Source organism: Piliocolobus tephrosceles, chromosome 12 (assembly GCF_002776525.5).
Source record: "Piliocolobus tephrosceles isolate RC106 chromosome 12, ASM277652v3, whole genome shotgun sequence".
Lineage (NCBI taxonomy): Eukaryota > Metazoa > Chordata > Mammalia > Primates > Cercopithecidae > Piliocolobus > Piliocolobus tephrosceles.
The window spans coordinates 96,058,943-96,082,120 of NC_045445.1; the positions used below are offsets into that span (position 1 = coordinate 96,058,943).

The 23,178-nt window shown below is 49.4% G+C and overlaps 1 protein-coding gene across 1 annotated transcript in view; it reads left to right on the forward strand.

Moving 5' to 3' along the window:
* Positions 1-23,178, forward strand: part of IQSEC2 (IQ motif and Sec7 domain ArfGEF 2) — a 105,110-nt gene that overhangs the window by 61,145 nt on the left and 20,787 nt on the right. The window contains exons 3-4 of the mRNA XM_031936600.1: positions 19,508-19,769; positions 20,636-21,037. Coding sequence (XP_031792460.1) covers positions 19,508-19,769; positions 20,636-21,037 — 664 coding nt within the window. The remainder of the gene's footprint in view (positions 1-19,507; positions 19,770-20,635; positions 21,038-23,178) is intronic.

The following is a 23,178-nucleotide window of genomic DNA, read 5'->3' on the forward strand; positions in this document are numbered from 1 at the left end:
GCCAAGATCTCAGTCTCAAAAAAAAAAAAAAAAAAAAAGAATGAGGGCAACTTGTTCTGTTAAATATAAACTTACCATAAAGCTGCAATAATTTCAAATGTTCTGTCATCACAGAAATAGAGGACTACAGACATGAAACAAAATAGAGAGTTTAGAAACAAACTCATGTTCATATGGTAATTTAATTTATGACAAAAGACACCTCAGATCAGTGGGGAGTCAATAAATGAGATGGGACTACTGGTTACCCATTTGGGAAAAAAATTTAAGTGAAATCCCTGTCTCATATGAAAACAAAGCCAGGTGCAGTGGCTCATGCCTGTAACCCCAGCACTTTGGGAGGCTGAGGCGGGTGGATTGCTTGAGCTCAGGAGTTCAAGAGCAGACTGGGAAACATGGCAAAACACCAAAAATACAAAAATTAGCTGGGCCTGGTGACACATGCCTGTAGTCCCAGCTACTCGGCAGGATGAGGCAGGAGAATCGCTTGAACCCGGGAGGTGGAGGTTGCAGTGAGCCGAGATCTCGCCACTGCACTCCAGCCCTGCAGCCTAGGCAACAGAGGGAGACTCTGTCAAAAAAAAAAAAAAAGCCAGAAAAGTACCAGAAAAATATCTGGAATATTTTAATAATACTAGGGTGGAGAAAGCCTTCCTGAGCATGACTTAAAAACCCATAAGCTGTAACATAAAAAGTAATAATTTTGCCTACATTAAAATTTAAAACTGTGTGGAGAAAGATACTATACACAAAATTAAAACATAAGCAACAGGCTAGGAGAAAGTATTTGCTACGCAGATATCAGGCAAAAGATTAATATCTCTGCCTATATCTATATCACCTTCTGGAAACTAGAAAGGAAAAGATACAAAACCCATTCAAAATGGAGAGATAACATGATATGGCAATTCAGGGAAGAAATAGACAATTAGCTAATCAATGAGAAAAGATGCCCAAGCTTACTAATAGTTAAAGAAATGTAACTAAAGCAATGAAGTGCCATTTTTAGGTATCCAAATTAAAAATATCGGAAGGGTTTTGGAGAAACAGAACCTCTCAGATACCTTGTGCAAATTGGTAACATTTTTTATGAGGCTAGTTTGTCAGTTACCACCAGAATCCTAAATTCTTCCATGCTGAGAACCATATCTTGGAGCTAGATTTCTCCAAGATATTGCTTCCAGAAGGACCCCAACTTGGCCAGCCAGAGGCCTTTTCTAAAACACTGCAATCTAAACGGCAAACATAAGCCAGACCGTGCAACTCTTTATCACATGCCCTTGTAGGATATCATTCTCAACCAACTCTTAACTAAAAGGTGCATGATATATGCTTCTCAAAAGGAAGACAAGATTATGTGAGTAGGAATAACCTTTCTTTGTAGCCAGTCTGCAAACATGTTAAAGTAACGGAAATAACTTCTATGTGCACTTTAAACAAAATGTGCATTCCTTTGACCCAGCAGTTCAACTTTTAAGAATCTAACCCTCAATACTACGAGACATATGCAGAGATGTTCAGTGCAGCATTGCTTGTGATACTGAAAAATTAAAACAACCTAAATGTCCATCAGTAGAGAATAGATCTTAGTCCATGATATACCCATATTATGGATTACTCTGTAGCAGATCCAAAGAAAAAAGGTAGATCTCTGTATACTCGCACAGCAAGATCTACAAGACTTACTGTTACATGGAGAAAGCAAGTTGTAGAACAGGGTTTATAGGCCGGGCGCGGTGGCTCACGCCTGTAATCCCAGCACTTTGGGAGGCCGAGGCGGGCGGATCACGAGGTCAGGAGATCGAGACCATCCTGGCTAACACAGTGAAACCCCGTCCTACTAAAAATACAAAAAAAAATGCCGGGCCTGGTGGCAGGCGCCTGTAGTCCCAGCTACTCAGGAGGCTGAGGCAGGAGAACGGCATGAACCCGGGAGGTGGAGCTTGCAGTGAGCCGAGATCACGCCACTGCACTCCAGCCTGGGCGACAGAGCAAGACTCCATCTCAGAAAAACAAAAAACCAGGATTTATAGTATGATCCCATTTTTGTAAGGAAAAGATAACCCCCATAACAACAATGAAAACATGTTATGAACACCCTGTCATAATTTCAAAATTACTGGCCTTTTTCCTTGGTCTAATTTCCTTGCTTTTATTAATTCATTTCCCTCCTCCTTTATACCTTCTCCCTGTATCTAGCTGTTCAGATTTTGTTTAGATCCTTTTAATAATTAGCTCAGATACCACCTCATTCATTCAGCAAGTATTCTGTCTTGCCTGCTTTAGATAAGGCCTTGTGCTGACCCTTGGTGGAACACCGGAATGAATTGTATTTGATCCTGCTGTCCTGGAGCTGAAGTCTAGAAGGGAGAAAGGCACGTAGACATTGACACCGTAGTGTGATTTGGGATGGGACAGAAGTAGGCCCAGAAGGCTGCCAGATGAGGGGCAATTAACCCCATCTGGGAAGGCTTCCTACTGGAGGGGACGTTTGTACTGAGTCTTGGAAGAGTGCTAGCTTTCCTTCATCCCCTTCCTCCACCAGAAATGGTCTTGTTCACTCTTTAGCCCTCCAAGTAGGATGACTTCATATGGGAAAAATAATTGAGTCAGTACCTTTATTCAAGCCCGAGTTCTGCCACTTACCAACTTGGTGACTCTGGGCAAGTCATTTATCCTCTGAGCCTCTGTTTCCTCATCTATGTAATGGGGCTAATGCCAACTTACCTCTTAGGGCTGTCTTTAGTATTGGAGATAATGCATGGAAGGCTTCAGGGTGACTGTCAGCTCTAGAAGAGGAGGGACTACCTGTGTCTTGTTTTCCTCATAGCCAACTGTGTAGCACTGGATTGGATTCAATCTCAAAGCTGTGTGTATCTGGAGATGGTTCTGGAGCAAAGAGTGGGCCTGACCATAGCAGGGCTTTGGGATGAGAAGGCTGAGAGGAGTATAGGGTACACAGGTTGCATCATAAGAAGAGAGAACCAGGTGCCTGGTCCTGGCTTACATAAAGGTGATGCAGGAGGGAAAGTAAGAGTAGGCGTTCCTGGGAAAGGGATTCCAAGTAGGGAGTTCTGGCCCTGGTTCTTGGTCCTCTTCTACTGATACCATCTCTTAATCTCACAGTCCAGGGCAGTGAGGCATGGTGGACCACTACTTGCCACGGCATTCATGGCAATCTCAATCCCAACTTTGTCACTCACTAGCTGGCTGACCTTCACCAACTCACTTCACACTTCTGAGCCTAGTTCCTTATCTGTTAAACAGGACTCAATACCACCAACATCATGGGGTTCATTTACTGAATGAACTGAGCTCATTCAGGTGAATGCATTCAGAATTTGAGTGGCTGGCACATAATGGGTACTCAGGAAAGAGTAGCTATTATGAGTGTTCATTTCAGCAGATGCTTTTGGAGTACTGCTGTGACCAGGGTCTCTGTTGGGTAACAGTTCTTGCCCTCCATGAGTTCCCAGTCACTCAGGGAGACTGAGAAGGGCTCTGACAGAGAAGAACACTGAAAGGTATGGAAGCCCCGAGGAAGGAATTTGGCCCTGTCTGGGGCTGGTACAGGTCAACTCAGCCTAAGAGTTGGGTCTTAAAGGTTAAGTAAGAGCCAGGGACAGAAGGGTGAAGTGTGGAAGAGCACTCCAGGCAGAAGGAATAGCATATAGCATATGGAAAAGAAACGGGATGTTATTGGGAAGGTCCAGAGGTTCTTTACCTGGGGTGCATGGGTCTCAGATGGGCTTCAGGAGCCCCACGAACCTCCGGAAATTGAATGCAAAATGTTGCATGCATATACCTATGTGCATTTTTTGGTGGAAGAGATGGTCCATGGCTTTCATTAAATTGGTAAAGGGGTTTGCATTCCCCCCAAAAAGGTTGAGAACCAATATTTTTGGTGACAAAGTGTCAGTTGAATGGACTCTAAATAGGAGAGTAATTTGGCAAAATTTGTGTTTTAGAAACACCACATTAGCAGTCAGTATGAAAAATGGGTTGTATGCAGGGAGACCAGCTGGAAGGCCTAAACTGGGGTATTGGCAGAGAAGAAATGGATTTGAGCAGGGCTACTGTGTTGCACGACTCCAATGAGCACCATTTGTTGAGAAGCATTTTAATTTCAAATTATAGAATCCAAATCCTTTGAGAGTTATTAATGAGATAGACTCAATAGAAGTGTCAGATGATATAAACTGTTGTGGATGTGTGAGGTGAGGGAAAGGGAAGAGTCGAGGATGAGTCAAAGTTAGCAGAGGGCCAGAGGGACGTGAGTCCGTGCCAGGGTAATAGTGCAAGGGGAAAAGGGAACGTCTATTAATGCTCACCTAGCATCCAGAGTCCTTGGTCTCAGACATATTTACTAACTTTCATCCTACCCCTGGTTCTCAGAGATCCCAAAAGACACTGGCAATGCTCATTTCCCTGCGGATTTTGCAGAGGAATTACTTTTGCTTTGTGAGTCAGTCAGGTTTCCTGAAGAAAGCTGTGTTTAAGCTAGTCATTCAAGGTCCGTGAGGATTCTGAGAGTTAGAGATGGGGGAGGAGGTGCTGACAGTGTCTGCAAAGGCCTGGAGGTGAGCAAGGTGAAATCAGACATTGGAGGGTGCAGAGGTCAGGCTTACCTCAAGCAGCTGTCTGAAGAGTACAGGCTTTTTATTTTATTTTTTTGGTAGGCAGCTGGAGAGCCATGAACAGTTCTTGAGTAGGAAAAGAGGAAAAGTGACATGATCAAATTAGCATTTTAGCAGGGAGATGAGGGAGGAGGCTACTGCAGTAATTCAAGGGAGAGAGAAGCCAAGGTCGTGGGCATAGAGCCGAGGAGATGGATTTGAGAGGTGATCGGGAGGAAGAGAGGACTGGAGTCAGAGACTGAAGAGGTAACCGGGGAGAGAGGAGGAGGTGGAGATGACCGAGGCTGGAGTTCGCAGTAAGTTCGAGTGTTCACGCCTGGCGTTGGATTCATTCATTCACCAGATATTTATTGAATGCCAGGCACTGTGTTAGGCACTAGGGGTTTAGCACTGAACAGAACAGATGCCTGTCCTGATGGATCTTACAGTGACTGAGACAGATAAATAAATAAACGACTAAATGTCTAGAGTGTATCTGATGTCAGTAAGTGCTATGAAGAAAAATAAAGCTGGGGTGATAAGGTAGAGAATGTTGGGGTGCCTTGTGAGAGGGAGGGCCTCTCTGATGAGAAAGTATTTGAGCAGAGGCTTGAAGGAGGTAAGAGAGTGAGCCGTGTACCTCTCAGGGACGACGTTCCAGATAGAAGGAACCTCAGGTTTAAAGGCCCCAAGGCAAGAGTGTGTTTGGTCTGTTTGAGGAGCAGCAGGGAGACCAGTGTGATGGGAAAAAGGCTGACGAAGGAGCGAGAGGAGTAGAAGATGAGATGGTAGGGGCGACATCACAGTCTATCTTTTGGAGCTATTTAGGAGGTAGAGTCCACAATAATTGGTGACAGACTTGCTAAGGGGGCAGGAAGAATCTAGGGTGATTCCAAGGTATGTTTTGGGCTCAGGTGACTGGATGAATGGTGGTGCCTTAAGGACAATGGTGAGATGCTAAGTCAGAGATCCCTATGAGAACTGAAGGCCCAAAGGGCCGTCCTGGTAGAGCTGTCCAGCAAGCTCTGGGCTCGACGGGTCCGGGACCCAAGAGAGGGATCCACACCTGAAGTTATGAAACGGAATGAGATCACTGAAAAAGTGTGGAGTGAAAGAGAAGAGGACCAGAGCAGAACTGGGACAGGGAAACCAACATGTAGGGAAGGAGCCCAGGAAGAAATGGGGGCGGGGTCAGAGCAGTAGGAGGAAAAGCAGTGGGGGTGGGCTCACAGAAGCAGAGGAAGGAAAGGGCCATGCAGAGGAGGGCCCTGTTAAGAGTGTCAAATGTTGCAACCTGTGGGGAGTAAGCTGAGGGTGGAAGAGAGTCTATTGGCTTTAACCATCAGGAGGGCCTGGGCGACCTTCCTCAGAACAGCTTCCGTGGAGTGGTAGGCGCATGAGGCAGATTGCAGTGGGTCGAAGAGCTCGTGGGAGGTACCGAAGTGAAGCAGAGATGGCCAGTGTAGACGGGTTTCTTAAGAAGAAGCTTAGCTGTGAAGAGGAGAGAGGGACACAGGGGGATGTGGGGGCAGATAGAGGGTTTTTATTCCCAGATGGGAGAGACTTGAGCTTCTATAAATGTTGATAGGAAGGAGGCAACAGAAGGGGAGAGGTTGAAAACGCGGGAGGGAGAGGGGATGATTATTGTGGAGGAGGTAATGGGGATGGGCTCCAGAGTCCAGGTGAAGAGACTGGCCTTAAATGCTAGAGGGGCCCCCTCTTTCTTACAGAGGAGCAAAGCGGTGGTAGTGGTGAGGATACAAGGGTATTGGGGGGTTAGTGAAAGAAATGCTTCAGGAAAGTTCAAAGCAACAAATGGAGAGCCCTGGCCAAGGGAATGGATGCTGGAGCTGGGAGGAAGCAGAGAATACTTCTGGCTAGGACTTCCTTAGGAAGTGGCACTTGAGCAGGGTCAGGAAATTCAGAAAGGATGGTAATAAGCAGATCTCTGTGCAGAGGGAAGAGTATTCTAAGTGGAAGAAACAGAATCAGCACACACATAGAGATGTGAAAAGGCCGGCCATGCTGATGGAATAATGAACAAGCTAGCTTGATGAAGGTTGGGGATACCACTATAATGATTGTTATAATAATAGTTACCATGCACTAAGCACCAGCCTTGCTTAGTACATATTTGAATTCCTTTAGTCCCACCGCACCCTGCAGAATAGGTATTTCCTCAGTTTGCGGGTAAGGAAAGTGAGTCCTGGAATGGTGAAGAAATGAACCCAAGGTCATCCGGCTAGTAAATGATGGGGCTGGTATTGAAACTCAGGTCCGTGTGACTCCATAGCCTGCACTTTTGCCATCTAACAGGAAAGGCCTGGTAAGGCCATATGATGGGAGAGCCTCGAATGCCAACTTGAGGACCCTGAACTTTATCCAGGAGGCAGTGAGTGTCTGAGTAGAATAGATGCATGCTTGAAGGTGGGCTTTAGGAAGGCTAATGTGGTTCAAGAATGGAGGGAGAAGAAATCAGGAGGTGACAGCAGTGTTAGGGGGAGAGGAAGCAGTGGCCTGGCCTGGAAAAGAGGGGAGTGAGTGGTGGGAATGGAATGTTACTTGTTCCTCATGACAGCCTTGAGAGGTGTGGATCTTCTCTTTTTATAGATGAGGAATGGGACACTCAGAAAGGGAGGGCTACTTGCCCAGAACTTGTGCCCTGCTTCATGTGATTTTGCTGATTCAGGAAGTCCGTGGAACAATGTGTCAGAGGGAGCTCTGAGTCTGAGAAAGGCGTGTGCGTGCGTGTGTGTGCTTGTCTGTCCATCAGATGGACAGCAGTGCCTTCCCTTCCTTTCCCTTCCCTTCCCTGTCTGCATTCCTTCCCACCTCTTCCCATTCTTCCAGTTTCCTGGATTCCATAATTCCTGCATCCCCTGAGCCAAGGGGTCTGGGAATAAGGGTAACTGTTTCCTTGCCTGTCCCCAGAAGGTCAGCCTTGTCACTCCGAAGCCACCTGGCCCCTCCCATCCCAACTCTCTGTCCATCCACCATATGAAACTGTAGCCCAGCACCAGTGAATGCCACGTGCAGCCTGGCCCCTGGTACTGCTCAGCAGCACCCTAGGGATAGGTGCTTGTTCCTTCAGCAACTCTTCTCCCACTGCTATGGCTGCTTCTGTGTGGGCAGACGACCACTTTGGGAATTCGATTTGGCTTACGAGTAGTTAACAATAATTACCACCATGTTTCCATTGCCGTTGTTTGCCAGACACTTGATATATGTTCTAGTTCTTGCAACAGTCCTGGGAGGTTCACATCACGAGCCCCATTTTTACAGATGAGGAAACTGAGGCTTCAAGAGTGACAATAATGCGCTAGAGGGCATGTAGCCTGGAACCACTTGTAGAGCTGGGATTTGAACCCAGGTCTGTTTGCTTCCAAAGCTGTGGGCTTCCCATACTCCATTTCCAAGTATCTCCCATTTCCCTGAGCCTGAACCTTCAGGAAATACAAATCCTCGTCCTTCAAGAACGGGGTGGGTTTCTAGAGATAGTGCCAAGTTCACCCAAAGGACCTAGTGGGATGAGTCTGAGACTTGGAGCTCTAAGAACTCTGGGTTCAAATCCTGACTCTACCACTTACCCAGCTGTGTGACCTGGAGCAAGTTATCTAACCTCTCTGAGCTTTAATTTCCTCATCTCTAAAATTTTCCTCTGCAGAGCTGTTGTAGGGGCTAAGTGAGATGATGCGTGCAAAATGAGAGCAGGTTGCTGTTATTATATTAAAATGAGGGTCAGGCACCTGGCAGGGTTAGAAAGGGAGTTGATATACGCTGAGGGTGACCTTAAGACTGAGCCCAGGCTGGGTGTTGGGGAGGGCTGTCCCAGCACACCGAGTTGGGTGTGGCCCTGGATAATCCATCACACTGGCCTCCCGACCCTGACCCCCATTCTCGTCCCAACTTCTGGTTCCGGTCCTGGCCCTTCGCGTATCTCCCCTGCTCTGCAAACTAATGCCTCTGCCTCTCTCTGTCACCCGCCGCCTGTGGCCTCTACCCCGCCCTTCCTGGCCCCAGGGAAGAGGAGGAGGAGGAGACTGAGGAAGAGGAAGAGGAAGACGCTCACCAGTTCTGCTGTCCGGCCTCCGAGTGCAGTAGTCCCTCCTCTCGGTAACTGAGAGGACAAGGGCCATTTTCTATGCAGAAGCAAAAGCCTTAACCATCCCCTCCTTCCCCCCGCCCATGCCCTCACAGATCCCCCATGGGACCCTGTCCCCTGCTTCAGGAACCAGATGGGCAAGCATCATACCCCTTCCTCCCCCGACCTCCTTCTTGGAATTCCCATCCCCACTGCTGTCTCCTCTGGACTCCAGCCCCTGAATTAAAGAGAGCTGGAGCCCTAGGTCCGACTAAAATGTGGGAGAAGCAGAACTTGGAGCTTGGAGCTTGGAACCTGGACCCTCCTGTACCCGCACTCCCACTTCCCAGGCACCCTGGAGCCTGCCACTACTGGAGAGGTCTCCAAATGACATCCCAAGGACCTACCTCTGTCCTCTGTGAGCACAAACAGAGATGCAAGGTGCCTAGGGCTCAGAGGACCAGACGGGGGCAGGACCCAGCCTACCTAGTTCCCTGTCATTTGTTCCCTTGCTGTGGCCATTGCTGCCATCTCCACTGCTTGAAGGCCTCACCCCACGCCCTCTGCCACTCCCATAGTGCTCTGTAAATACGATCAGGAGGAAAAGGCCTCTCAGAGTACGTGTTGCTGTGTACAAAGTAATTTCCATCAATAAAAGCTGATCTCTTCTCTCTGTCTGATGTATATTCCACCCACCCCTACTTCCCTCTTCCCATCCCCACCAGGGCTTTGCCCTCTTTCCTATCCTGGGCTGGGAATAGGGGCCGGGAAAGAGAGTAGGGTTTGACTCGTGGTTTCGTCAACACCCAGGAGGCACTCGATAAATGCGTGAATGACTCCCAACACGGGCAGGCTAACCTTGGACATGTCGCGTGACCTCTCTGACATGTATAGTTTTCCCAGCTGTAGAATGGAGAAGGGTTGGATTAGAGGGTCTCCAATGGCTCTTCCAGCTGTGACATTTTGTGAATCTGAGATGCTACAGTTTTAAGAAGCTATGATTATGTGAATTTAATAGACAATGATTCGGTGACACATTCCACTGCAATTTTATGATTTCTATTTCTACAATGCAGTGATTTTGGGATTCTCCAATCCTGTGGTTTTAAGATTGCATAATTCTACCATTGGAACAAATTCTGAAGATGCAATTTTGATATTCTGCAATGTTTAGATTCCTTGATCGTTTACTTTTAAGGTTCTGATTCTACAACTTTAGGGATCTCTGAATCTGAGAGGAAGCCATTTCCCCCCTATGCAGCAACCCTAAATATTCCCTGCACTTGGCCAGAGGCTGGTTCTAAGACTCCCTGGAGGCTGTCAACTGGAGGGTGGAAGATGTCCTTTACGAGTTTGTAGGACTCACACTTTCCATGATGTGTCTGTGTTAGGAGCACAGCCGGGAGACCCCAAAGTGGGCTCATACCCCCGACTTTTCCTCTCTGAGCCTTTGGTATTAGAGAAATCTGAGTTTACCTTCTGGTTCTGCCACTTACATCTGTATAACCTTGAGCAAGTTTTTTCTTCTCCTTGAGCTTTGTTTTCCTCCTGAGTACAGTGACAATATATCTACCTCTCTGGGTTGTCGTGAAGATTAGCAAGAAAGAACACAACGAGTCCAGCATGGGGGCTTGTGCACTGTTGGGCAAGTGTGCTGTGATTGGTGGTTCTTATTTTGATTAAGGCCCAAGTGAGAGTTTTCTCCTGTCTTTTCTTTCCTCCCTCCCTTCAGCATCCCTATCACATTGAACCTCTAGGTTTCCTAGAACCTCACCTCCTTCCCTCACTTATTGCCTTACTTGCTCAACTCATCTACTCATTCACCCATTCAAAGTCTCATTTATTTCTCCCCTCCCTCCCTGCCTGTCTCTCTTATTTACTCTTCCTCATTCTACCCAACAAAGCGTTGTTTGAGCCCTTACTGGGTACAAGACCTGACGCTAAATACTGTGAGAGATCCAAAGTAAGACAGAGGCCAGGTGTGGTGGCTCACACCTGTAATCCCAGCCCTTTGGGAGGCTGAGACAGGCGGATGGCTTGAGGCCAGGAGTTTCAGACCAGCCTGGGCAACATAGTGAGACCTCATCTCTACAAAAAGATTTTTTTTTTTTTTTAAAGCATGACAGTGGCTATGTCCTCTGCGAGTTCTCCATCTCCCGGGGGAGATGGGAGATGAGAAATCCTTTGGGAAAGTAGGAAGGATGCAAAGGGTTAAAATGACTGGACAGGAATGGCTTCAGTAACGAGCACATCTTGTTCCTGGCCCAGAGAGGAAGGAGATGTCAAGGTGGGTGGGGAGATGTGGTGTCCAGGAGGGCTTGCTGGAGGAAGCGGTGCAAGAGTTGAGCCTTGAAGGCTGGTAAGGGTTTGAAGAGGTGGCAAGGGGTGAGAAGGCATTACAGGAGACAGGGGCCACATAGACAAAAACCTAGGGGAGAACTCCAGGGTCATGCAGGGGAATGGTGGGTACATTACTCTGTTCACACCGCTCTCAGGGTGTGTGAATGTAGGAGACCTGGGACTGGGGACGAGGAGACCATTCCACCCTTCCACTGAATGGAGAGAGAAGCAAGTGTGGGGGTGAGGACGGGAGTTCAACTACATGGAGGGAGGAGGCAAGTCAGGGTCAGATGGTCCTCCCGACCTGTGGGCAACCGAATTGACTGAATCGGGCAGAGGGCTTGTGCTGTGGGAAGGGGGCAGGGTTTTGATCAGCCGTGAGACAAATATGTGTGCACGCATGGTCTCCATGTGCCCGGGCATCCTCACACATGTCTTTGCACGAGGCTCTGCAGGTCTCACAGTCGCGAGACTGTGCACACTGCTGCAGAGCTGAGGAAATGTGATGATGTGAGACTGGGTGTGAGGAATTCTGAGTGCGAGGTTGATTGTGTGAAGTGGTGACTTTATGTACCTGGCAGCCTTGATGTGTGTGTCTGGTGGATGTAATCACAAGGCTGGGTGTGGGTGGCTTTTAAGCATGTGAGGCTGTGGCCTTTAGGGTGACAGTTGTCAGGCAGGATGGTCACACACACACAGACACACGTGATTTCTACCTGTGGTCTTCGAGGACCCAGGGTGGCTGCTGAGTAACTGCTGTGTGCTTAGCTCTGGCATGAGCGCCATAGGTTTGAAAAGGTGAATCACACCGGGTTGCTGCCCTTGGGAAACAGGACGGGGGTGTGGGCTAGGAGACGGACACTTTAAGAGAGAACCACAAGTTAGCCAGGGAGAAAGACTGACTGTGATATATGCATATGCACAAGACACAGGGGAGGGAGTCACTGACCCTGTCATGTCCTGCGAGGGGCAGGAGTGAGTCAGCATTGACTTCCCAGAAGGACCAACCTGCTCAGGGTACTGCAAGATGAAGATGAGCTCACCCAGACCGAACAAGTCCAGGGGTGAAGGGGAGACAGAGGACATTCTGGGCAGAAGAAACAAAGGAAGAGTATGAGCATGGGCTTGGTGATGTGGATCAGCTTGCTGTAGTATAGGAATTGCAAGTAGCCTGCTGTTGCCTATGACACTGAGGAACTTACAGGGCAGGGTGGGAGGTGAGAGGTGGGGAGACAGGCCAGATTCAGAGGGGCTTCTGAAGCTAAGAGTGGGATGCTGGCCAGAAGTGAGGGGGATTCTTGTCCTGTGCAACCCTGGGCAAGTCACTTTGACTCTCTGGACCTCCATTTGGGTCTGTGGGATTGGATAGTTCATAAAGCCTAGTCCGTCCAGTCCATCCCAGCTCTGTGCATCTTCTACCACCCTTGGCCAGCCACTTCCATGAGTCATTGCTCTTGAAGTCAGGAGCTTCTTCCATCTAAACTCAGTCCTTCCTGCTTCCTCCTGGGTTGCTTCCTCATTCACCCACTCCACAAATATTTACCCAGCATCCAATCCCTTGTGTGCCACTGTGGGAAGGCACGGGGAGATGAAGAATGCCAGGACTGTACCTTGGAGGGACTGCTCAGTAGTGCCTGCAACAGAGGGTGGGGTGGTGCTAAGAGCACGAGCTTTGTGTTCAGATACATTTTTGTTTGAATCTTGGCTCCACCAGTGCCAAGCTTCAAGGCTTCGGGCAGGTTTCATCATCTGTGCTGTCCTCCTCAGAGAGAACAACCCAGACCTTGCAAAGTTGCTCAGCCTAGCAAAGTGACAACTCAATAAATGACAACTATTATTTTTAGGGCTGCACAGCAGCAAAGCTGGGATTCAAACCCAGGTCTGTGTGCTCCCAAAGCCTGTGTATGCCCACTGCATACCCAGTCAACTCAGCTCCTTCAAAGGCTTCTTTCTCCCCTGTCAGTTCCTGTGCCAAGCGAGGCTGGACTCAGGCTTAGAATCCCTGTGACACTGGGATTGGGCAGCAGAACTAGTTTGCCGAAGAAATATTGGAGGGAGAGGTGGCTGCAGTCCCCCTGCCTCCTCTCTCCCCTGCCACTGGGTCCAGTCTTCTGGCCCAGTCTGCTCCTTCCAGACCCCAAAGCCCCTGGCCCCATCCAGGTGCAATGACCTCCTCGTCTTGTCTTCTTGTCTCTACTTCCGATCCGTCCCGTTCCCCCCACTGCCACCTAAGTTGTCATGGGGATAGTCCTCACCATCCCTAGCTTCCTCTTGCCCTCATCTTATGATATCCATGGCAACAGCCCCCATTTGTTTCCATGGCAACTGCATCCTGATCCCATCCCCTGCTGGCTGCCTGGTTCCGGGCAGTGCCAATTAAAGGGAAGGAGGGAGAGAAGACTTCCCATTAGGAGCAGCATTCGAGGAGGGTTAGTGCCCCTGCCATGGGCAGGCCAACCCCAGATCCCTGTGGAACATCCTACACTGCTTCTCCCCATCTTAGTGCTTTGGCACACAATGTTCCCTCACTCTTCATCTCTACCACCTCCTTCCAGGCAAGACCCAGTCCACAAGCTTCCTCCCCAAGGAAGCCTTCCAGGCAGCAGAGGAACTAGCACAAGCTTTGGGGTTTGAATCCCTGTCCTGCCACTTGCTAGCTCTGAGACCTTTGGCAGTCATTTGCCCTCTTGGAGTTTTTTTCTTCATCTGCAAAATAGGAATCCTAATTCTTCCCTCACGTTTGCCATGCAGATTAAATAATGTGTGGAAAATGCCTGACACAGGGAAGGTGCGCAGTAAGTGCGAGTTTATTTTTATTCTGCTCAACCACCCCCAAACAGAAGGGATCTCTCTCCTGCACTCCCCCAGCACTTCCTCTGTTCCCCAGCCCTGATAACTTTCTGCTTTGTACTGTGGTTATTTGTGTAACATAGCTTATTTCCCCCTCTGCAGAGGATGCTCTCCAATTTCCCCCACAGAATAGCCCAGCAGACGGTGCACATGGGCATGTGTGTGTGCGTGTGATCGTGTCCGTATATGTGCATGTCTGCATGTGTTTGTGTCTATTTTCATGTGTCTGTGGACGTGTTTTTGTTTCTACGTTTGTCTGCCTTTGGATGTGTCTGTGTTATTGTACCTCTGCGTGCATGTGTGTGAGTGTGCGTGTGTGTGTGTGTGCACGTGCAGATGTTTTGCTCCTGGCTGGGAAGAGTCCGGGGTGGGGGGTGGGGGGAGCTCCCAGACCCTTTCTGAAGCCCAGGAATCCAAAGAAGGAATTGGTTTTGCTTGACCCTGCACAGATGAGAAACTGAGGTGCAGAGAGGAAAAGTGACATGCCTGGGCTTACACAGCTGGTCAGTGGCAATCAGGACCTGAGTCTCGGCCTGCCTAGCATCTTACTCTACAACAGGCTCTCTCTCTGTGTCTGTGTGCGCATGTGTGTGTATGTGTGCGAGAGAAAGAGAAGAAGAGAGATTTTCCATGTGATCAGCATGTTCCCGAATGTTGTTCTGGGGGCTCTGACTTGAGGGATTCCACATCCCCAGTGCTGTTTCTTCAGCAGTATGTATGATATCAGAAGCAACGCCCTCAAGCACCCTCCTTTTTTTTTGCCAGGCTCCCTTGTGGGAGGCTGTGCTGACAGCCCGACCTCCCTGCCACTATTCCCTTTGCAACCAAAACAGGGGGTGAGCTCTCAAGGGAGGAATTGCCAAAGAGTGCAGAGCCAAGAGGCAGCACGGAGCTGGGAGTGAGGAGAAGCAGCAAGATGTCATGAAAAGCCTGGGCCCTGGGTTTGAATCCTAGCTTTTTTACTTAATAACTATGTGACCTTGAGCAAGTTTACATCACCTCTCTGAGCCTCAGTGTCTTCATCTATAAAATGAGGCTAATGGTGCTTGCCTTGATAAGTTTCAAGAATTCAATGAGCTAAGTAGTGCCTTTGTCCTAGGAATTAGAGGTGACAACAGGGCCCTACAGCAGCCCGAGAGGAGCGGGTATAAGGCAGCCTGTGTGGAGCAGGCAGGCAGGCATGGAAAGGCACACCTGAGCTGAGTGTTGAAGGCTGAGCAGGAGGTAGCCAGGTTGGGGCAATGGGGCAGAGAATATATGATTATATGAGGTGGGGGGACAAGTCAGGAGAGCCATCCATGGCCACATTGAGGAAGTTGAAGGTTATTCCATGGCTGCTGATTCCTGGAATACCCAGGTTAGATCATGTCCCTCCTCTGCTCACCTCAATCAGAGCAAACACCAAAGTCTTTATTGTAGGCTCATGCCCTTTCCGATTTGGCCCCCATGACCTCTCTGATCTTATCTCCTATATCCTCTCATTGACTCTGTTCTACCTCTGGGCCTTTGCACTGGCTGTACCCTGTCTCTGGACTGCTACTGCCTTTGCCATGCAACTTACTCTCACTTCCGTCAGCACTCTGCTTATATGCCATTGCTCCAGAAAGGCCTTCCCTGAGCACCACATCTCAAATAGCACCTTTTCGCAATCTGCTTTATTTTCCTTCCTAGCACTTCACTGCTACCGGAAATGGCAGGATATATTTACTTGTTTCTTTCTTCTCTAAGCCTCCAACCTTGTGCCCCCTATAATGAGACCATTCTCTGGGTCCCAGCCACACCCATTCCCTCGCTGGAACATCACCTCCCTGAGAATGTCCTTGTGCATTTTGCTCACTAGTATATTTCCAGCACCCAGCACTGTGCCTGGCATACAGAAGGTGCTCAGTTGTTGTTTGTTGAGTGAGTTATCTGGCACTGTGGAAGGGTTTTAGTGAGAGAATGAAATAGTTAGGTTAGTATGGGTTTTTTTTGTTTTGTTTTGTTTTGTTTTTGTTTTTGAGACAGGGTTTCACCCTGTTGCCCAGGCTGGAGTGCAGTGGCACCATCACGGCTTACTGCAGCCTTGACCTCCTGGGCTCAAGCGATTTTTCTGCCTTAGCCTCCCTAGTAGCTAGGACCAAAGGCATGTGCCACCATGCCTGGCTAATTTTTTATTTTTATTTTATTTTTTTGAGATGGAGTCTCTCTCTGTCACTCAGGCTGGAGTGCAGTGGCACAATCTTGCCTCACTGCAACCTCCACCTCCCGGGTTCAAGCGATTCTCGTGCCTCAGCCTCCCGAGTAGCTGGGAATACAGGGGCCTGCCACCACACCCGAATAATTTTTTTGTATTTTTGATAGAGACGAGGTTTTGCCATGTTGCCCAGGCTGATCTTCAACTCCTGGCCTTAAGTGATCCTTCCATGTCAGCTTCTGGAGTAGCTGGGATTACAAGTATGAGCCACTGTGCTCACCTAGATTTGTACTTTTTTTTTTTTGGAGACAGTCTCACTCTATCTCCCAGGCTGGAGTGCAGTGGTGCGATGTCAGCTCACTGTAACCTTCGTCTCCTGGGTTCAAGTGATTCTCCTGCCTCAGCCTCCCAAGTAGCTGGGATTGCAGGCCCACCATGCTCAGTTAATTTTTGTAGTTTTAGTAGAGATGTGGTTTCATCATGTTGGCCAGGCTGGTCTTGAACTCCTGACCTCAGGTGATCCACGTGCCTTGGCCTCCCAAAGTGCTGGGATTACAGGCATGAGCCATGGTGCCTGGCCTAAATTTGTACTTTTGTTGTTGTTGGGTTTTTTTTTTTTTTGTTTGGTTGGTTTTTGTTTGTTTGTTTGCTTGTTTGTTTTTTTAAGACAGAGTCTCGCTCTGTCTCCCAGGCTGGAGTGCAGTGGCGCAATCTTGGCTCACTGCAACCTCTGCCTCCTGGATTCAAGCGGTTCTCCTGCCTCAGCAGGAGATCACAGGCGCCCACCACCACGCCCGGCTAATTTTTGCATTTTCAGTAGAGACGGGTTTTCGCCATGTTGCCCAGGTTGGTTTTGAACTCCTGGCCTCATGCTCGCCTCAGCCTCCCAAAGTGCTGGGATTATAGGAGTGAGCCACGACGCCCGGCCCAGATTTGTACTTTTGAAAGCTCTCACTGGCCACAGGGTGAAGAATGGGTTGGAAGAGGAGATTGGAGGCTGTGGTAAAAGTTCAGGAGAGAGTATTTCTTAGAGCAGCCTCCTGAGCACATTCATTGACTCCCTCTGGACGGCAGTTTTTATTGAGCACCTACTGTGTTCCAGGCCGTGTGCTCTGTGTTAGCTGGGAGATTATCAAACTCTCTTCCTGAGCTGGGATTCTGGGAGTCATGAACACAAATAGCTGTCACGCTTTGCCAAAGCTAACCTGTGCCATAAAAAGCAGGACAGACATGTGCTGTGTGTGGGAGCTCTGAACAGGATCAGCAATAATTTCTGGCTGGAGGCGGGATTCAGGAGGGCTTCTTAGTGGTGGCATATGACCTGAATCTTGACGGAACTAGGATGTGGGGGAATTTCTCAGATTGCAGATGGCGGAGACGATGGGGATTGCATTTCAAGTGGTAGGTACTGTATGAGCAGTTTTGGAGATAGAAAGCAGTGGAGCATTTGGGAAAAGCAGGATCTGGGCCAGGCTGGAATGACAGGTGGATGGAGTAGGGGGCTGGCAGCCAACCCTGAAGTATGGCTTTCTGTTTACGAGTGTGGGCTCTGGAGTCAGACTGCCTGGATTTGAATCCTGGCTCTATCATTGGTAGCTGTGTGACCATAGATATGTTACTTAACCTCTCTGGGCCTCAGTTTCTTTACGTGTAAAATGAAGATAAATTACAGTACTTATTTCATATGGTTGTCTTGAAGAGTAAACAGGTTATTCAGTGTGAAGTGGTAACAATGGTACCTAAATGTACTAAATGGTCTATAAATATTAGCTGTTGTATCTTGGAGAAGCCTCAAATGCCAGAATAAGGGACTTGGGCTATCTCTTCTGAGCAGTGGAAGTTATAGATGATGGTTCATGCATACAGGAGACAGTTGATCAAAACTGGGCTTGAGCCGTGTGCTGGGAGGGGAGGTTTGAGAGATTAGTGGGCATGATCCTGCAGTCCTGGCAGGGAGGAGAGGAACATCTTGGATGCCGGGGATGGGCTGAGCTGGGGCTGAACCCTGGAGTGGGGGTGATGTCAGGGCCACCGTCCCAGGCTCCGGAGGGAAGAGAATTTGGGGTGGAGGGTGAGCACTGGGTGGGAGCTCCCCCTAGGGCGGAGCCGAGCTCCACAGTGCTGCAGCCCGGGACGGGGCCTCGTGGGCACAGCCTTCATGCCACATCCTGCCCCCAGTGCAAAGCGCTCTGCTGCAAGGCTGGCAGGCCTGTTGCAGCTTAAGCTCCTGCACTGGTAGGGTCCCCCCCAGTACCCACCCCAGCCCATTTCTGCCCTTTGCCTTCCCCTCTGCCAAATAGGGGCCGGGGAGTACCCCTTTGCCTGTTTACCAGCCAAGAGCCTCCAACCTTGTGCCCCCCATGATGAAACCATTCTCTGGGTCCCAGCCACACCTATTCCCCCCACAGCCTCCTCCATGCCTCACCTTCGTGTTCCTTCCCACCCGACTCCTTCCCTGTCTTCCCCACCTCTGTAGCTCTTCACCATGCAGGCTTGGCTCAAGGCCCCTGGGCTCTGTCGCCACCTGGGTTCCCTGGCAGCCTGGTTGCCATGGCACCATGGGAGCAGTTCTGGTGGAACAACGGCTCTGGGAAACCAGGGCGGGCAATCCCAGGGCCCGGCTCCTGCCACGCGTGGAGACCCCCCTGCCCCCTTCCCCCAGCTGAGCAGAGGAGGCCATGAGGAGAAAAAGGAAGCTGCCCCGCAGGGCTGCTCTTTACCTGTGAGGATGCTGGATGGGAGGCGCCTCCCACTGTCGCTGCTCGCCCTGCCCTGCTGCTGGCCCTGCCCTCGCAGCCAGGGAACCCTGGGAACTGGCTTGGCCTGGCCTGGAGTTCAGGCACCAGGGGCAGGGGCCAGGCTGCAAGGGGCAGGGCTGGGCGGGTGAGGGGAGAGTCTGGGTGGGCAGGGTGCAGGGGTGGGCCTCACACAACTGGGACAGGGCTGGGAGGGAGTGGCGCTTCGAAGGAGCTAATCTGGGGTGGTGCTGGGACTCGGACTGGGAGGGAAATCACAGTGCACTGTGTTGGGGATAAGGCCAGGAGGGGATGGAGCTGTAAGGGGAAGAGGTCTGTGGGAAGGGGTGGAGCTGTGAGGGGACAGAAAAAAGGGCATGAAGAGACAAGACTGGGAGGAGAGTGGTCTCGGGGAGAAGGCTGTGAGGGGTGAGGAGGACAGGACCAAAGAGATCCTTGAGGGAAAGGAGTCTAAGAGGATCTTGCTGTGAAGGCAAGGGGGCTGGAAGGGAAGGGACTTGGGTGGGAGTGGGGAGACAGTCCAAGAGCTAGGACTCACCCTGGCCTGTAAGTGTTGGGTCCCTATATCTGTGAGGAAGCTGGGGTGCATGGGATGGGGGGCAGGGATCTGGCTCACCCACTCTCAGTCTGGCCCAGTAGGCCCCTCTCCTGTCCCAACATCCTGGCTCATCTTATCTCATCCCCACAGTGTGGAGGGTGATGCCCCAGGCAGTGACCTGAGCACAGCGGTTGATAGTCCTGGGAGCCAACCCCCCTACCGGCTGAGCCAGCTGCCCCCCTCCAGCAGCCACATGGGGGGCCCCCCTGCTGGAGTGGGCCTTCCCTGGGCTCAGCGGGCACGCCTCCAGCCAGCCAGTGTCGCCCTGAGGAAGCAGGAGGAGGAGGAGATAAAGCGCTCCAAGGCCCTATCGGACAGCTATGAACTCTCCACAGACCTGCAGGACAAGAAGGTGCAGCAGAGGCAGTCTGGTTGGGAATGGGAGTCGGGATGCAAGAGAGCGCCAGGGGAGGATTTGGGATGTGGCTCTTAGGGGTGCTATCAGGGAGGGATAATGAGGCTGGAATTGGAGAAGACTGGCCCAGGACCCTTCACCCCACTGGGGATGCACTCATTCACCACCCATCCACTGAGGCTTGTATTCACTCAAGAAACATTTACTGAGCTCCCTGCCCAGGTCTTGGAGATGTAAAGATGAATGAGTCCTGGATCTGGTCCCCAAAAAACTCAGTCTAACGGGAAGCACGCATATCAGTTGACCTTTTCAGAAGAGTGCCATACAATAGATTATTTAGCTAAAAAAAAAAAAGGTGGAGGGAAAACAAAATACTACATATAGGAAAAAACTGAAAGGACATATATGAAAACACATACCCTAAACCAAAGGACATATTCTAGTTAGGTGTTTGGAATGAAGGTAATTCCTTCCTTCCTTCCTTCCTTCCTTCCTTCCTTCTCTTCCTTTCTTTCTCCCTCTCTCTTTCTCCTTTCTCATTCTCTCTCTTCCTCCTTTCTTTCCTTCTTGCTCTCCGTGTATTTTTACCTTGCTTTCTTTTTATCGGCTTCTCTGTTTGTTTCCTGTTTTCAAATAATCAATATGTTCTTCTTGCAAATAAGAAAACAAAACATAATCCAATCCCATTTGACCAGTGTTATCTGAAATTCAAGTGAGGAGACAACACTGAGCACCTAGCCTGGCGCTTTTTGTGGCTGTAAGCAGTTAGCCGTGACTCCAATGGGGGTGGTGTGGTTGAGTGCCTAGGGAGATGAGGCTGCCATGACTTTCTGACTTTGTTCCCCTCGACCCTTCTCTGCCAGGTGGAAATGCTGGAGAGGAAGTATGGGGGCTCCTTCCTGAGCCGCAGAGCTGCCAGGACCATCCAGACAGCCTTCCGCCAGTACCGCATGAACAAGAACTTTGAGCGGCTACGCAGCTCAGCCTCAGAGAGCCGCATGTCCCGCCGCATCATCCTTTCCAACATGCGGATGCAATTCTCCTTTGAGGAGTATGAGAAGGCACAGAACCCCGCGTACTTCGAGGGCAAGCCTGCCTCGCTGGACGAGGGTGCCATGGCTGGTGCCCGGAGCCACCGGCTTGAACGGGGGCTCCCATATGGGGGCTCCTGTGGTGGGGGCATCGATGGTGGTGGAAGCTCCGTCACCACATCTGGAGAGTTTTCTAATGACATCACAGAACTAGAGGACTCCTTCTCCAAACAGGTCAGGATCCCTGAAAAGGGTCTTTCTTCTCCATCCCCATGCTCTGGCTACTCCTGCTACTTTTTACCTAGATTGCAAACTGAAAGAAGTTGCGTGACAGGCGTTTAGTAACGGCAAATAGCTACCATTTGAGTTGGGACTGTGAGAATAATGAGAAAGAACTGGCAAGATAGAAATTACTTTTTTTTTTTGAGACAGAGTTTCGCTCTTGACACCCAGACTGGAGTGCAATGGCACGATCCTGGCTCACTGTAACCTCCGCCTCCTGGGTTCAAGTGATTCTCCTGCCTCACTCTCTGGAGTAGCTGGGATTGCAGGCACGTGCCACCACGCCCAGCTAATTTTGTATTGTTAGTAGAGACAGGGTTTCACCATATTGGCCAGGCTGGTCTCAAACTCGTGACCTCAGGTGTTCCACCTGCCTTGACCTCCCAAAGTGCTGAGATTACAGGCGTGAGTCACTGTGCCCGGCCAGAAATTACATTGTTAAAACAAGCAAGTTACAAATATGGATGTTCCATGCTGTTCCCTTCTTGTGGGAAAAAATATATATGGGTGTATAGAACAAATAAGAAAAAAGTTGTCACTACTTGGAACTTGATCTACTATAAAATAAAGCTTAACTCACAGGTAATGAGCTCCTACTGTGTGCCAGTGCTGTGTATGCCTCACACCAGACCTGTGCACAGACAGGGATTATTATTCCCATTTAATAGAGGAGAAGACTGAGGCTAAGGACCTGGAATTGGTCCTTGTCCTCAAGGATCCCAGTGCAGTAGGAAATGGCAGACATGTGTGCATTACTGTCTCCTGAAGTAGAGTGTGCTCTGAGCCATGAGAAAGGCTGTAGTATAATGCATAGTACCTTGGGAACCCAGAGGAAGGGGAGGAAACTTTCTTCGGGGAGAACCACAGAAAACCTACTTGAGAAAACAGCATTGGAGCTGGGCCTTGCCAGGCAGAAAAGATCTAGCAAGTTAGAAATACTTGGAAGCGTGTTGCTTACATAGGCGTTGCATCAGCAAAAGCGTGGAGGGGTGGGATTGTAATGCAGTAAAGGTAGTGGGAGATCTTTCTAGGGTTGGGGTGTGTCAACATACTTGCCCAGGTGTGAATCCCAGTTCTGCCATTTCCCAATGTGTGGCCTTGGCAAACTGTTTAACCACACTGAAACGTGATCAATAAAATGGAGAGGAAATAAAATGGAGAGAAAACCCTTTTAGAGCTGTTTGGAAGACTCAGTGCAACTATACAGGTTAATATATATGAAAACGCCTAGTACATAGTAGCTGCTAAGTACATGTTAGTTTTCTTCCTAAAACTAAGAAGGTACTTGGTAGAGATTGTTGAATGAATGGATGAAACTTTGTAAGAGAAAAAGTCACTCTGCTCTGTCCTCTATGATCTGGCCTTGCCATCAGCCTGGGCATGCCTCCTTAGACCTGGTGAAGAGGTGGAGGGAAGGACAGGAATATCGAAGGGAAGATCTATATTATTCATCTGTTCATTCATACCACAGAGATTTAATTGAACATCTCTTCTGTGTCAAGCAATGTGTTGAGCTGAGCTAGAAAGAGAAACCAGGCCTGGATCCATCCCTCAAGGGAGGAATGGGGAATAGGAGATCAGTCTGGGAACCAGGTCTGGTCCCAGCTCTGAGTGCTATTGAAGTCTGATGGGGAAGTATATCCATTATTTGTTAGCTGTGTAACAAATTACCCCCAAATTTGGTAGCTTAAAACTGACCCAAGAGACTGAGCCTAAACAATAAACATTTATTATCTCACACAGTTTCTGGGGGCCAGGAAGCTGGGAATGGCATGGCTGAGTGGTTCTGGTTCAGGGCCTTTCATGAGGTTGCAGTCAAGCTGTAGGGAGAGCCTGCAATATCTGAAGACTAGACTGGAGCTGGCAGTCTGCTTTCAAGCTCACTCACTTGGCTGTTGGCAGGAGGATTCAATGCCTCACCCTGTGGGCCTCTCTACAGGACTGTTCGTGATGGGCTTTCCCCAGGTTGGGGGGTCTGAGAGAAAGAGTACAAGTGACAAGCGACCAAGAGTACTCAAGATGGAAGCTGCAGTCATTAAAATTTTTTTTTTAATTTTGTAAATTAAAAAAATTTTTTTGCAGTCTTTTTTTTG